The 14,754-nt window shown below is 35.4% G+C and overlaps 1 protein-coding gene across 5 annotated transcripts in view; it reads right to left on the reverse strand.

Annotated features, from left to right (window-relative positions):
- Positions 1-211: 211 nt before the first annotated feature.
- pdlim5a (PDZ and LIM domain 5a) overlaps positions 212-14,754 on the reverse strand; it is a 51,441-nt gene continuing 36,898 nt past the window's right edge. For 4 of the 5 annotated variants that reach the window (XM_055048994.1, XM_055048993.1, XM_055048995.1 and 1 more), the window contains 6 exons: positions 12,300-12,382; positions 8,581-8,782; positions 4,437-4,617; positions 3,427-3,547; positions 2,117-2,232; positions 212-1,897 (listed from right to left, as the gene is read on the reverse strand). In XM_055048994.1, the coding sequence (XP_054904969.1) occupies positions 1,808-1,897; positions 2,117-2,232; positions 3,427-3,547; positions 4,437-4,617; positions 8,581-8,782; positions 12,300-12,382 (793 nt within the window). In that variant the 3' untranslated portion in view covers positions 212-1,807. Of the gene's footprint in view, positions 1,898-2,116; positions 2,233-3,426; positions 3,548-4,436; positions 4,618-8,580; positions 8,783-12,299; positions 12,383-14,754 lie in introns of those variants that run through there. The other variant, XM_055048997.1, reaches the window with a different exon arrangement.

Raw genomic sequence — 14,754 nt, forward strand, 5'->3', positions numbered from 1 at the left:
TATTTCTCATCAGCAAAATAAAATCTTTTGAATATTTCATGTAGCTAGTGGCTTTTGTTGACAATATTCAAGTGAGCATGCAGTGCAGGCATACAGCCCCGTGGTCTGGAATCAAGTCTTGGAGAGGTGCATTGACAACTAACTCTGATTTAATGTGGGAAAGCAGTTTCTCATATACACAAAGTAGAAATGGAAGAAACACACCCACTAGGAGGGTTAAACATCACAATTTATTGAACAACACAGGTACATTTAACTTATGTTCAAACATATTTTGAGAGATAATGAAAATGACATGTAAATACTTTTGTGTACTATGCCGGTACTTTTATAATATATATGCTACCTTTCTACACACAATCTAGTCTGCGCTTGGTCAGACAATGTGAAATCTTGTCCTTTTTACCTAGTTTCATTATAATTTAGTACAAATCTAGAAGAAATATCAAGACAATTACATATTCAAAGTAAATTAAAGTGTTCCCCTCAATAAAACACACACAGGAAGACACGCACCCCCCCACACACACACACAGTACCTCCTGGGATACAGACTGTGATGAACGGTTTCTCAAAAAATATTGGATCATCTGTCTTTTTGAGGTGAAGTTGAAACATAAAACAATGAATAAAAACACAAACATTTTTCATTAATAATAGAACACAATTTTAAAAAAAATGTATGTCCCTCACTAAGGTGTTGAGTGTGAGGAAATATAAAATGAATACTTGCCAGATCATTTACTTATGTCAGATGTTAATATTTATTTTTTGAAGTTTTTTTGTCAATCAACCAGAATAAATAATGCTGTTAAAAATGTATTTTGTTATATATTTTTCTGTTTGGAAACTTCAAGTAAGTTTTGGAAAACAGCATGAAAATACAATAAAAAAGAAAGATACAATGATTATCTGAGATGCTTAGTTAAAATCTTTTATTAAAATAACACATCCACATTTAGTTAATCTTAATACAAATACTGAGATTCTGAATACTAATATGTAATGAATACTTTTGTGTAAGAAATTATGACTAACTGTGGTGGTCTTACAAAAATGATTTACAGTGTCTTGTGTGCATAAGTACAATGAACTTATTTCATGGGGTAGTATAATGTGCTTGCAGCCAAATAGTGTCATTTTATAGCATGATCAAGAAATTATGTTACCTTCAGTTATTATAAAAATGCTGCATATGTCAAATATGACTTGAAAGAATTATGACTTTGCAATTTGATGCCTTGAAATTGGGCATCTGTCTGTTTAAGAAGCTCCTACTCAATTCGACACGCTGCACATCTTCACAACAAAACTCATCCATTCTGCTGTTTACAACTGTTCTTAGGAAATTAAAATTAAGGACATTTTAAATTGTATAAACTAGATTGTATTTACAATCCTCCAAAATTGTCAGCGAAAGCATTCGACAGAGGTGGTTTTTAAAATAAGTGCAGAAGACACTCTGTTCAAAAAGTGATATGCTGACTGCATTAGCAGTGAGGGAGAGATACTCTGAGGGGCAAGTGCTTGACTGGAGACTGCAACTCCAAGGCTGAGCTTTGTTAATACATTCTTTCAAATGTATGAAAGAATCAAAGAAAATCCCCTGGTTTGATATAAAGCTCAAGAAAGATTTTGTATTATCCCCCATCCAATACCTCCGTTAAAGAGTTAAAATAAAAGTGGTCTGCTTAGTTATAGCTTCAATTAACTTGGTCAAAGAACAATCCACTGGTAAATATGAGCCCTCAGTATTTCTGCATCCTTTGACAAGAGAGAGAATAGAGGCAGAGAGGCATGCGAAGGTTCATATCTTCACTGTGTGAGCATGTTTCTTGCAAAGAGGTTTGTCCTTTTTGGAGAAAAAGGTCTGACCCTCCAGAGAGGCACAACATACCTGTGAAAAAACCGTTAGATTTACACACAATTTGAAGCTGAACTGTAATGAATTAACTGTTGCTTAAACAGAATAGCAAAAAAGAGACAATAGCACAAACCTAAAACATTAGAAGTCTCTCAATTGCTTAAAAATGGGTACATCATTATGCTTCATCACACAATACATTATGTTTGTCAGGTCTACGACGCTAAGAGTGTGTGTATGATTTTCACTTACAACACAAACAAAGCAGGTGTCATGCCAGTTGTAACCGAGTGCCTCCAGAAATTTGTCTCCAGCCTCAATAGGGAACTCACAGCCATGGCAGCCAGTTCCAAACAAACTGTAAAAGTCTGTTTTGCAAATAAGAAAAATATTTTTTTAAGCAATCAGTTTTTATCTTCACACTAACTATTCAGTAACATCATTCTCTCAGAGATTTTCAAAGGAAAAATGCCTGAACAATATGTTACAGACAGCAAGAATAATAAACTAAATAACTTCATTAACACAGCTTTGAATACAAATCCAATTATTCCATTTCAAATGAGGTAAACTTGTGCTTTTCTTCATATGGTCACATGGTTGTTGGGTGTTTCTACTGTAGGATGAAACAATATCTCCAAGTCTAATCAGCCTAGTCAATGTTTACAATCACCGGATTGTACAGTCATCCAGTACCCACACAGTACCCTTCAGAAGCCTACAGGTAGTGAGCAACTGTGTCTCACATCAGAAAACCACTGAAACATGGACCACATGTAACCCACACTTGTTCTAATTTGGCTTCCTAGTGGTATCCAGAGCTAATCATATCCAACAACCCACAGCACTGGGGATGTTAACAGTGATGCACCTACAGACTGAATTTACTACTTCAGTTATTTTAAATTTGATTTTATCAACTTCCTTCTTTAGAAAGAGATGTCGGGCACCGGTTTTTAAAATATCAAAATAACTGAAAAAAGGGGACTGATTTTGACTTTATTGAATTGTTATGGACTTGACTAATATGTCTTTGGTGTAATTTGATCTCAGTGTGGCATCATTATTTTGTTTGTATAACTCTGTGTAATTCATTAGCTATGAATAAACAAGCTAAAAAACAGTGAATGCCCTGCAAAAACTTAGTCAGTTTTTTTATGCAGAGTCATATATATCACCTACAGACAGTTTCATGTGACTAAACAGTGTCAACATCTTTGCTGACAAAATAATTAATATTTCATGAATGAATAATCAGTGGACTAATTTTAATACCACTTATCAAAAACCCTACATTTTAAACACACCTATCTTTGTCTAATTAACCTATTAAATGTGATGGCGTTACTGAAGGGACTTTTCAAAAAGATTGCATTAAAGGGGTATCTATATTTCTATAAATTCACTGGATTTATTTATTTTGCAAAGTGCCTTATTGATTACATTTGATCTGAATCCGCACTACATAAAAGGAACTGAATTGAGCATCACACTTACTGAAAATGTTACTTGTATGAACTTACATAAATATTAGCACAAACATCAACACCTTTTCTACTGACCTTGCTCACAATAAGGTTCTCCATCCTCCAGGTGAAAGGTGTTGTTCCTGATTGGCTGCTGACAGGCAGCACACATGAAGCAATAGACATGCCATGTTTGTTTCAGGGCATTAATTACCTCCTAAACATCAAATGTAAAACACAGGTTATAGTTTAAGACATAATACAAAACTGTATCCAGATTTGTATATTTACAAATGCTAGATAAACTGTGTTACTTTCTCAGTAAAGTGTTAGAGAAAAGAATCAATTCCATAAATTAATCTCAGAAAGATAGTAATTGAAAGATCTCTTCAAAACATTTTTTTAAAGCAGTCCCATGACTAGACTTAAAAAAATACTTAAGTTTTTTTCTTTTTCCCACTCTTAAATTGCTATAACAAGAAAGTTGGTGTGCCAGAGTAAAATGAAGGATTAGAAGAACAGGAGTGAGAAAAACAGGTTAACAGGAAGCCATAAGCCGGTTGAAGATGTGTGAGAAATGGAGGGTTGGAAGGTTTGGGGCTAAAGAGGTTAGAACATGTGAGGGATAAATGTCAGAGCTGCTCAGAGAAATGCGATTTCAGCTTCTTGGCACTTTGGGTTCAAACCACACCTGCAGTCTTTAAGGCTTCTAACGCTAATTCTCCTAACTTCAGAGCATACACTGCATTCCTGAGTTCCAGTCATGGTCACCATAGATATTTCAACTCAGGATAGACTGCAAGAACCTTTTCATTTGTGAACTTTTGATGGGGGTTGGGGGGTGGGCAATTTTACATTTTAGAAGCTCTTTAAGTGTTTATTTTAAATTATGTAATAATGTTTGCCCTCATAATAAATCAATCCAACAAAGAGTGGTACAGAACCTTTGTGGCAAAAACCGCAAAGAACAGACCTGGTTAAAAGTGAAAATTGAGAGGAACTCCACATCCATTTGAGATTTTCTTTGTTACCGTGTTCATTTACTATTAGTTCGATTGAGGTATCAGGCATTTCTTTTCTTTTTATTTGTTCATATATCAACTCACCCCTAATATCTTGGCCTGGCACCGGCTGCAGGTTGGTGCAAAGAACTCTTCATAGCAGTGTTCACAATACACAGAGCCTTTTTCTTCCACAAAGCCTATGTCTGCCAGAGATGTTCGGCAGTGGGCACAGTTAAATTCCTCCTTGTGCCATGATTTTCCCATTGCAACCAAAAATGGTCCTCTGAAAAAAACAAAACAAAAAGCAATGAGCTTAACTACAAAATGTTAAATTCTACTGCATAACCCTCACAATTTCATACTGTAAATGGTAAGAAAGTAAAAACCTTTCAAATAAAATAATCTTATTTGCAGTGGCATAGTCACACTCTGACAATTTGTTGTTCTTCAGCAGCGAGCTTCAGGGATTTTCATGTTCTCTCACCATCCTTATCACTGCAGGTCGTAGTATGGTAAACTTGGGTCCCACTGTTGTTCATGAAAGTGTTCATGAGTTGCGCTCACATTTTTGAGAACCTTGTACTAAACAATGTGAAGTGAACACAGCTCAGAATTAAATAACAGAAGGAGATGGTGCACAGAAAATAGTCCCTTCCAAAGGATGTGTGTGTCTTTCTGAATATGTGCGCGTGACAGACTCAATACAGCTGGCATGCTCATACAGACAGTGTTTGTGACGGCCCAATTTGATGTTGATCACTTCTCCTCTCACATTGAAGTTGATTATAATCCATTCTTTCTTACATTAATCATAGTGATACACACTGAAAGCTTATGCCATAACTATCAAAACGAAGATGAACTCAGGTTGCTGTTTTGTACAGCATTCTCTGGGTGAGTTGGAAATTGCAGAAGAGACAAGCTGAGGAAGCTGTCACTTCTAATTGTTCCCTCAGATATATTACATATACCGCAACTGTTACCCATACACTTGCTTTGTTTAATTTTCATGAATGATGATTTTCTCAGATGACACAAACAAAATAAAGATTTTCTGAAAGACAAACAACCTCACTGCTTTGAAAATGGCTACAATCACAAATGTTTATAATGGACCACCTTTCAGTCATTTTGTTTTATAAAAAGCAATTAAACATGGATTAGAGGATGGAGAATTTGGCTGTATAACAAAATAAAATTATATATGATCAAAGAGGAAGCTGCACAGTAGCGCAGTTGGTAGCACTGTTGCCTTGCAGCAAGAAGGCCGGGATCTTTCTGCACAGAGTTTGCATGTTCTCCCTGTGCATGCAAGAATTCTCTCTGGGTACTCCGGCTTCCTCCCACAGTCCAAAAACATGACTGTCAAGTTAATTGATCTCTCTAAATTCTCCCTAAGTGTGAGTGTGTGTGAGCATGGTTGTTTTTCCTGTTTGACTCTGTGTTGCCCTGCGACAGACTGGTGACCTGTCCAGGGTTTGTCCTGGGTTTATCCTGCCTCTCGCTTGAAACGTTAGCTGGAGATGGGCACCAGCACCCCTCCTGACCCCACTAGGGACAAGGGTGTTAGAAACCAACCTTTATAATAACATCTGACAGATAATATGATAAATCAACAAGAAGGAGTTCGTGTTGGAGCTGTAAACATATTTTACATAAATGACTTTGCTTGCATTTATTTTAAAGAGATTGTTAATGGTGACATTAAATCCATGACTGATGGAGTAACTTGTATTCTGCTTCAGCTTACAAAGCACATTGGCCCTGTCCACTGATGATTAAATAAAGTGAGGAAACATTGTAGCCCAATTCACTGAGAACAGTAGGTGTGCTTATCTGAGCCTCGTCTGACAGCAGCCAAGCTGACAGCTTTTAGCATGTGGGCAACCTGATCCTGAGTACAACAGAGTATCAAGTGACACCATCACAGATAACATTCAGATCATGCAGGGCAGCCATCAGAAAAGACAGAATGTATGTAGAAGAGACAAAGAGGAAGAGAGTTTATCATGATGTGCTGTAGGACAAACTTGGCTTAAAGGTTGCGCCTTCCTTTCAGCTGAATTAAGGAAAGAATGTTCCGTGGTCCCATTTATGAAGCTGGTGTACACATAACGGGGCCTTACCATGTTGTGATCTATGAAAAATAAACTCGATGGGAAAATGTGAAGTCCCTTATGCTCGCTCTGACCCAGGTGGACAGCATAAGCTCATTTTGGAGACAGGGGAAATGGCGACACTGATGGTGAGGTGGGGGATTGAAGCCACATTGCATCATGATGTCCTCAAACCTTTAATTACATACCTGACTTTATCAACAGCATTTAAAAATGCAGTGTGATATATACTTGCGCTGATGAGCCATAAGTATTCACAAAAACATTTCATATAAACAAAAAAGGTCTGTAAGGCAGCCTCAACCCTCAACCAAAGTCTACACAATATATAAACATTCTTGCATCATCCAGGACCTCTGCTTTGTACCAGGATAAGTGAATCATGGGTTGAGCCACGCCTAAATTTGTCAGGTGCATGTTGCATTCCCATATAATTTGCAAATTAATGGAACAAATTTGTTTTCTATTTACATACACAACTCTGTTGTCAAATGGTGCCCTTACAGCAATATGGGTGTAGAAAATTGTATGGAAAGTGTATGGAAATCTGATGTATCGACTGGTCATGTTGACAATGGTATCCAGAAAGAGAGTCATTAATGCATTCAGCACTGATTGTGATATCCCAGACCTATGGATAAATTCAGAATTATGTTGTTAATTGAAATGGGCTCAGGCAAAGAGTTAATTTACTTAACACTGGACCTTGTTCAGTACATAGATCTAAGAGAAATAATCTAGGGAGTTCAAAACGGCTTTTAAGCCAGTCATCATTATGGAGCAGAAGATCTTGGTGATCTCTGAAAACATGTTCTCTCCCATTCACATCTTCCAGCATCGCAGAGCCATCGATCACACAGTATTGCACAGGTGTCGCAATGGTATTTAGATAATTACAGCAATCACTGTGATTGCCTCACACCTTCTCACAATTTATGCATGTGTGCTAAGTCAAATGTGATGATGAGAAATCACTTGAGAGGTTTATAAATGAGGTTGACTCAAAGTTCATTTTGTTTTTTATGAAACATTGTCATGTATAGTTATGGCTCGCCATCATAAGCATTTATTGCACTACGTTTTTGGATGATTATGATAAAGTTGATCTATGGTTTAAGTTTAAATGTCTGAGGAAATTATGATGCAGTGTGGCTTCAATTTCCCACCTCACCATCTGTGTCTGCCTCGTCTCCAAAACAAGCATATGCAATGCACATGGGTCAGGTCTCTCTTTTATGGCATGAGAGGCCATACATTCTCAAATCAAGTTTGTTTTTCATAGATCACAATTTTTGCATCTATGAAATTTCTGATTTGCATCTACAAAATTTCTGACCAACTCGGTGGTGCTTCTTCTAGCTCTGAAACTGGTCTCACCACCATTTGGAAGAGATTATATTTTTTGTTAGTATTTTGCATTTAAGTTACCAATTATGCCTCTATATTGCTCTTGAAAACAGAATACAGAATTACTACCAAGTGTCTGAGAAGCATTTTTTTTTTGTCAAATTATTAACAACTCTAGAAATTAGAAGTGTAATTGAGTATGGATAGGCATTTCTACTCAGCAATGGCCAAGGGATCATAATAGCATTTTAGGGAACATAAAGATTTCTCAGAATGTCTGTTTTAACAAGTTGGAAAATTGCATGGAAAATTTGAGTCTACATATGGACAGGGGTAAGAAAGTAGAGACAAACATCTGGGATTCCCCAAGCACTCCTAACTAATTTTGGAATAGCAGCAGTGATATCTTTGGCTGTACAAAATAAGAAAACTAAACTGAAAAATAAATAGTTTTAGCATTATATTAAAATGTACTGTACTGGATTTATATGCTTTTGCTTTGAGAAAAGTAGGGCCCTTGAAGTTTTATTCAATAGGCACCCATAGCATTGTTTATTTATTAATTTCATTTTTTACTCCCAGAGTTTGAGTGTTATTGGTGCAGTTGATGTCTAACCAAAATTATTGTGAAAATATTCTTCCCATAAAGAGCAATAAATGCCAAAAACTCAAATCTCATCACATTTTTTCTCCTTTATGAATACATATAGAAACCAGTCTTTAACCTTCTCTTCAACCTGTGAGAAAAACTTTTGACATTAGTTCCAACAGTAGTTTCTAACCTGATCACCATGTTGCAGTGGGCACACATTGGGGTTCGCATCCCAGCAGGAATGTGTTCTGCCATCTGGACCAGAGTGTCCTCATCTTTGGGGTGGGGTTGAGGCACTGGTCGGGCTGGAACAGGACCCCTGAGGACACTGGCACTCCCATTACCCTTCATTCCAAAAGATGGAGTGATCAAACCACTCTGTACTCCTCGACCTACAAGAGTTGCAGGAAAGCAAAATGAAATGTTGCTTTGCTAAAGATAAAATATATAGGTATAAAAAAATTGCCTGCAAAACACCTTAAAACCTTTTCACATTTTGTCAGATTAAAGCCTTCATTTTCAATATATTTTCTCTGGAATTTATGTGACAGACACAAAGTGCAAAAGAGGTGAAAAGGAAAATGACAATTAAAAAAAGAAAAGAAAAAGAGAATAGATGGAGGATTCTGCTCCTGCATGATCAAAATCCTAAATATACACCACTAACTGGACTACAATGGTTCAGATCAAAGAAATTTCATATGTGGCGGCTTACTGAGGGACTGGCCTGGCTTTAACTGCCCGGGTGAAATTTTAATGAGAAATACATCCCTATATATATTCACACAAACGTTGCTAAAATGGTAATGTAACAATTTTTATTCTCAGATGGTCAATGTAGTTTACAACAAAATATATGTATGCCATATTTTCCGGACTATAATTTAAAATCTTTTTCTGGTCCTATGACTTAGGTGCGACTTATATTTGTTTTTTTCCTCTTGACACATTTTTTGAGTTAAATACTAATTAATACTGACTGACATGAACTGCTTGCAGAAAGGCTTGTCAATGGTGCTGATATGCCTAGAAGAGCTCTTAGTTATCTAGAAGATTAATTTTGCAAATGGGCCTTCATGGTGTTGTTGATCAATGTAACACAACCACCTATCACCCTAGACTGCATGCAGTGCACTGCACACTTTTGGTTAGTCATAATGGGCCAACAGATGTGCAAGCCAAGCCAGAGTCGACAGTTCATTAAAAAACAGGTTACACAGAATACAACCTCCATTCCCGTCATGTCGAACATGAGGGGATGAGGTTTCCCTCATGTTTGACAATTGCTAAATAAATGTGACTTAGTCCAGTGCGACTTATATATGTTTTTCTTTCCTCTTCGTGTCATGTTTTTTGACTAACTTATACTCAAAAGTGTAAGTCCTGAGAAAATACAGTACATACATAGCCTACAATCTGAGGTCTGTATCCTCCAACTGTCTTTTGCCTCACCTGGGTTACATTCAGCCACAGTTTATGCAATAAATTTGTATTGTTAATATTTAAGGGGTGTGTAAATAATCTGCTACTGTAATGACAACAAAAACATTTGAAGTTACAAAAATACAACAATGCTAACTGGTGGAGACATCAGAGCCAGAACTAGAAGAAGAATCACCAAGCAGGTCAGAAATTTCACATTTGTTTTTAAACCTTCCCAGGAGAATTTCTTTTTTTGTATCTCTGTAGTTTTCAGTGCCATCTTTACATTTTCTTGTTCACTTTTGCTGCTACAGCTTTACAGCTATTACAGATTTATTTAATTTACTCATGTTGAATTTTTATCTTCTTTTACTGCAAAAACATCAAAAGAAAGGTCTCACAGTGTCAAAAGCTTTGTCAGAATGTTTTTGTGATTTGTAGGACATTTGACCTCTAACCTCTCTGACTACACACTCAGCAAGTGTTATGAAGGTGCACACTGCTCGCTGACCACTGTTGTCGCAGCCATGAATTAATCACATCCATCTTTAGAAGCACACCGAATATTTTTACTTTTAACACATTCCTAAAGTTTATGTGCATGCACACATACAGCCAAGAGCACACAAAGTCACACATGGACCACCAAGACAGCCGCTACACTAAAAGTCGGGCACCTGGCTAAACATAGAGTTTAGCTTTTCATCTCCACAGTACAGATGTTCAGATGTTTTTGTATATGTGGTTTAAGGAAAGGTAACTTTTATCTTCCCACCATGCTTATTGTGTGTTATAGCAAGGGTTGGCAGACAAAAACAAATCCCCAAATACTACTATAAAACTGCTGCATAGAGTGGCATCTTGGGTTCATCAAATCTTTATAAGAACCATTAGACCACTAGGTACTTGAAGTACAGCCACAAAAAATGCCTTTTTGTCCAAAACATCATGGTCATAAAAATGTGGGGTTATGAAACATGTGACACTCAAGGTGATTTTGCTAGGAACAAAGACTCTACCATAATTCTCCTGCTAATTGTGGTAGATGATCTGTGATGCTGTCGGTTAGTTTGTCTGGGAAAAGACTAAATTGTATCATAAAGTTTTTGAATTACTATATTCAATAAAATCTGATGGACTCCACTAATAAATTAAATCTTTACCAGCGGGTCTTTCTTTAAATCCAGTCAAATACTTTTCCCGCATATACCTTAATATGTGGAAAACGTGTGGTGCTTTAACTGAGGTTGCCTTTGTCTGGTGTTTAGATTTGATAATAATAATAATGTAAGGAGGAAAACACTTTCTCATATTTAGAAATAAATTATATATACTCTATCAATAAAATAAAAGCAGACAGAACATCAACTCTGACTACAGTAGTTGAGGACTCAAAAACATTCCTCAGTTTTATGCCGCTTGCCTCCAAAACATTTTTTTCATTACTCCTAACAGGTTCTCTATAAATATTATCTTTCTGACAAAACAGAGCAACTGCATGTGGCATTGAGTGGGGTGCCAGAGGCCAATGTGGATTTTTTAATGGCTTTCCACTGAGGAAAAACACAAGAAAAACTGCAATGACCTATTTCATAACATATGTTGAGCCTCAGCCACGGAAAGTAAGTTCATTTTCCCCCTCGCAAATTGACTCTAACAACATTTGGTTTCACAACTGTAAAGCAGTTTCCCATTAGGTGAGAAGTGAGAGCCAAGAGGATCTTTTTTTTGTGTATGTTTGCAAAGATGAAAACACATTTTTTGTTCAATTCTATATATATATGTATATATATATATATATGTATATATATATATATATATATATATATATATATATATATATACATATATACATATATATATATATATATATATATACAAAGCATTATATATATATATGTATATATATATATATATATATATATATATATATATATATATATATATATATATATATATATATGTATATATATATATATATATATAGATATATATATAGATATATTTATATATATATTTATTTATTTATTTGAGAACTGAACAATATATAAAATAAATATGATACACAATTATAGAAGTTATATAGCTAAATGATCCATACCACATTTGTGTTCAGGATTTTATGTTGTTTAAATATGTTGCCCAACGTTGCCTTCTGTAAAAGCAACATGGCTTACCTGGAATGGCTCTAACAGATTTGTCACAATAATTTATGCACCATTTAACAAATTTTATGTAGCCCCGACAGTAGGAGCAAAATAATGTATTAACAGCTAAAAGGAACATATTGTTTAAAATTCTATTTGGTAACTGGGCAACACACTTCTACACCCTAATATCAGGGCCATAAATCTGATTTTTTTGACAGGATGCAATGATGGCAGCTGGCAATATTTGCATCTGCTATTTACTGGGTTTGTGACAAAGTGAAAAAGGGAATAACCATAAATTCTAAGTCCATCTTATCAACATAAAAATGGTGTTTACCATGGTTTGAAGCAGATCCTTTCATCATAGTTTTGACAACAGCAGATTCATGTGAGTTAAGCTGTGTCTCCTCATCCTCCTCACTGTGCAAAAACACAAAGAGAGAACACACATTTTAAAACCATATTCTATATTTTGTGATCAAATTTAGATTCCCACAATATGATTCCATCAACTCAAAATCCAAACTCTTTAAGTAACAGCAAGTTATTGTTACAAATAGCAGGAAGACATGAAAATGAAAGGTTCATGCAGAATCTCAGACCTTGTACTTTCTGACAAAATGCATTATAAAGCTGATAGCTAAAACAGAGAGTTGTATTCAAACACTGCAGTCCCTAACTACCTGGTGACTATCAACCAATGTAAGCTATGTGGCTAATTTCAAGCAAAAATTTGTTCTGCTGGTATATTGATAACCTTGTTAGGGAAGAGTTTATGGACTTTTGATAATACATTATACCATTTAAATGGACCCAAAAAATGCATTTAGATTATCCAGGTAAGAACAGGAAACTAAATGCATTACAATGCCTCGTCGGTAGAGACAAACTTTGTTCAAATGTCAAATGTTAAGAAGGAGAGAAAACAATGTTCCTATGATGAACAATGTTTCATGCAGATACAAACAAACTTTGTTTTGAATGAAAAAACTCACTTTGCAGTTTCATAGATTCCACACAACTAAAATCTGACTGACAACACAGTTTTGTTCTAAGTTGACATGATGTACGAACACTAGATTTCATCAGGAAAGAAATGCTAAAGAAAAAGTCAAAGAATCTGTTTAAGGACCACAAGGTCAGCTCTATACAAAATTAATAAATTAAGCTAAGATGTGGAAAATATCTGAGGGGTTTGCAAACAATATTAAACAGATGTCAGTTGTAGAAATGAAAACACTTTTGGTATGCTCTGTTGGTAAAATATTGTTACGATGAACAAATATTCAAATATTCCCTCTTACTATAGATAAAGAAAAATATAGTCTGACCTTAATGAACTTATGCTTCAAAAGACATCCTTATTGGATGGTTTTTTGTTCCGTCAGCCCTACTTGTGAGGAATTAGCTGTTTCCGCCCACAAAAGGTGTTTCTTTCCCACTTTCTCTTTGTGGTTAATTAAATGATGTACAGTTCTTAGAAAAGTGCTGGTCACACGTTTTGGCAATAAATGTATCTTTTATTTTAGTAGCATAAACACAAAAAATAGAAATAATAGCGAAATACAACTTAGAATTTTTCAAAAGGAAAAAATATCTCATTTTAATAAATAATTTCAAACAAAATAATGATCATAGCAATTATTAATTTCCCAAATACATAATTTCTAATATAAATGACTGATGTGTTTTTTATTTATTTATTTATTTATTTTTTTATCCACTTTTTTAAGTTCATTAGAATATCTGCAAACTTCATATATAAAACACACAACTTCTGTTTCCATGGGGTATAAATATAACATGACACAAAGGCCCATTTGTTTTAGCTACTGGGTTTTAGGTTGGACAAGGCCCCACTTTTATCTTTCCACCATCCAGAATGTGCAGAATAGCAAAGGGTGGGAGACATAATAAAACCTCCAAAGATCACTATAAAACTGCTGCTGCAAAGGGTGGCATCTTGGGTTCATCAAATCTTTTTAAGAACCATTAGACTCTAGGTTCTTGAAGTACAGCCACACAAAATGCCTTTTTGTCCAACCACCATAAATATAAAAGTGTGGAGTTATGAACATGTGGGAGTCCAAGTGATTTTGCTAGAAACAAAGAATTAAGATGTGGATGGCAAATAAATATCCACAGCTCATCATAGTAGATGATATCTGATGTTGTTGCTTAGTTCGTCTTGGAAAAACACTGAATTGTAATAAAGTTTTTGAATTTTCCTATTTGCATAAAAATCTGGTGGGCTCTTCTGGTAAACTGTAAATGAGTCATCACTGGATCTTTTTTCAATCCAGTCAACTGCAATCTCTTTGCCACAGTGTAAGTAAACATTAAAAGCCTTGAGAATACATTCCTTTTGTGATCACAAAGTATACCATCTCTAATGTTTCTTTTCTTTTATGCACATTCCTCCATTTCTTTTTCTTTGCAACTTGACATTTTATGCATGTAAAAGGTTTCAGTTGAACTATTTCCACACCAAAGTGCCATTTTTGGTGTGGGTTTTCATTCTAGTTCTGTTCTTCTTTAGTTTAATCATTCTGTGAGCTTCCTCGCACTCTGCCAATGAAATAATTTGACCAACAATAGACAAAGACGAGGGCCTTAACCACTGACTATACCTTAACAGCATGTGTCACACAGAAGATGAGACAAAGCACAAAGCAGGGTAACATATGCTCTTTCATTTATGTTGAATGTAAGCCTTATATTACAAAACAATGTCTAAATCCCTTTGACACAATTTTAAATATGTGCATGTCTATCTACATGCGTATATTTTC

This window comes from Poeciliopsis prolifica, unplaced genomic scaffold (assembly GCF_027474105.1).
Source record: "Poeciliopsis prolifica strain line A6 unplaced genomic scaffold, Auburn_PproV2 SCAFFOLD028, whole genome shotgun sequence".
Taxonomy (NCBI): domain Eukaryota; kingdom Metazoa; phylum Chordata; class Actinopteri; order Cyprinodontiformes; family Poeciliidae; genus Poeciliopsis; species Poeciliopsis prolifica.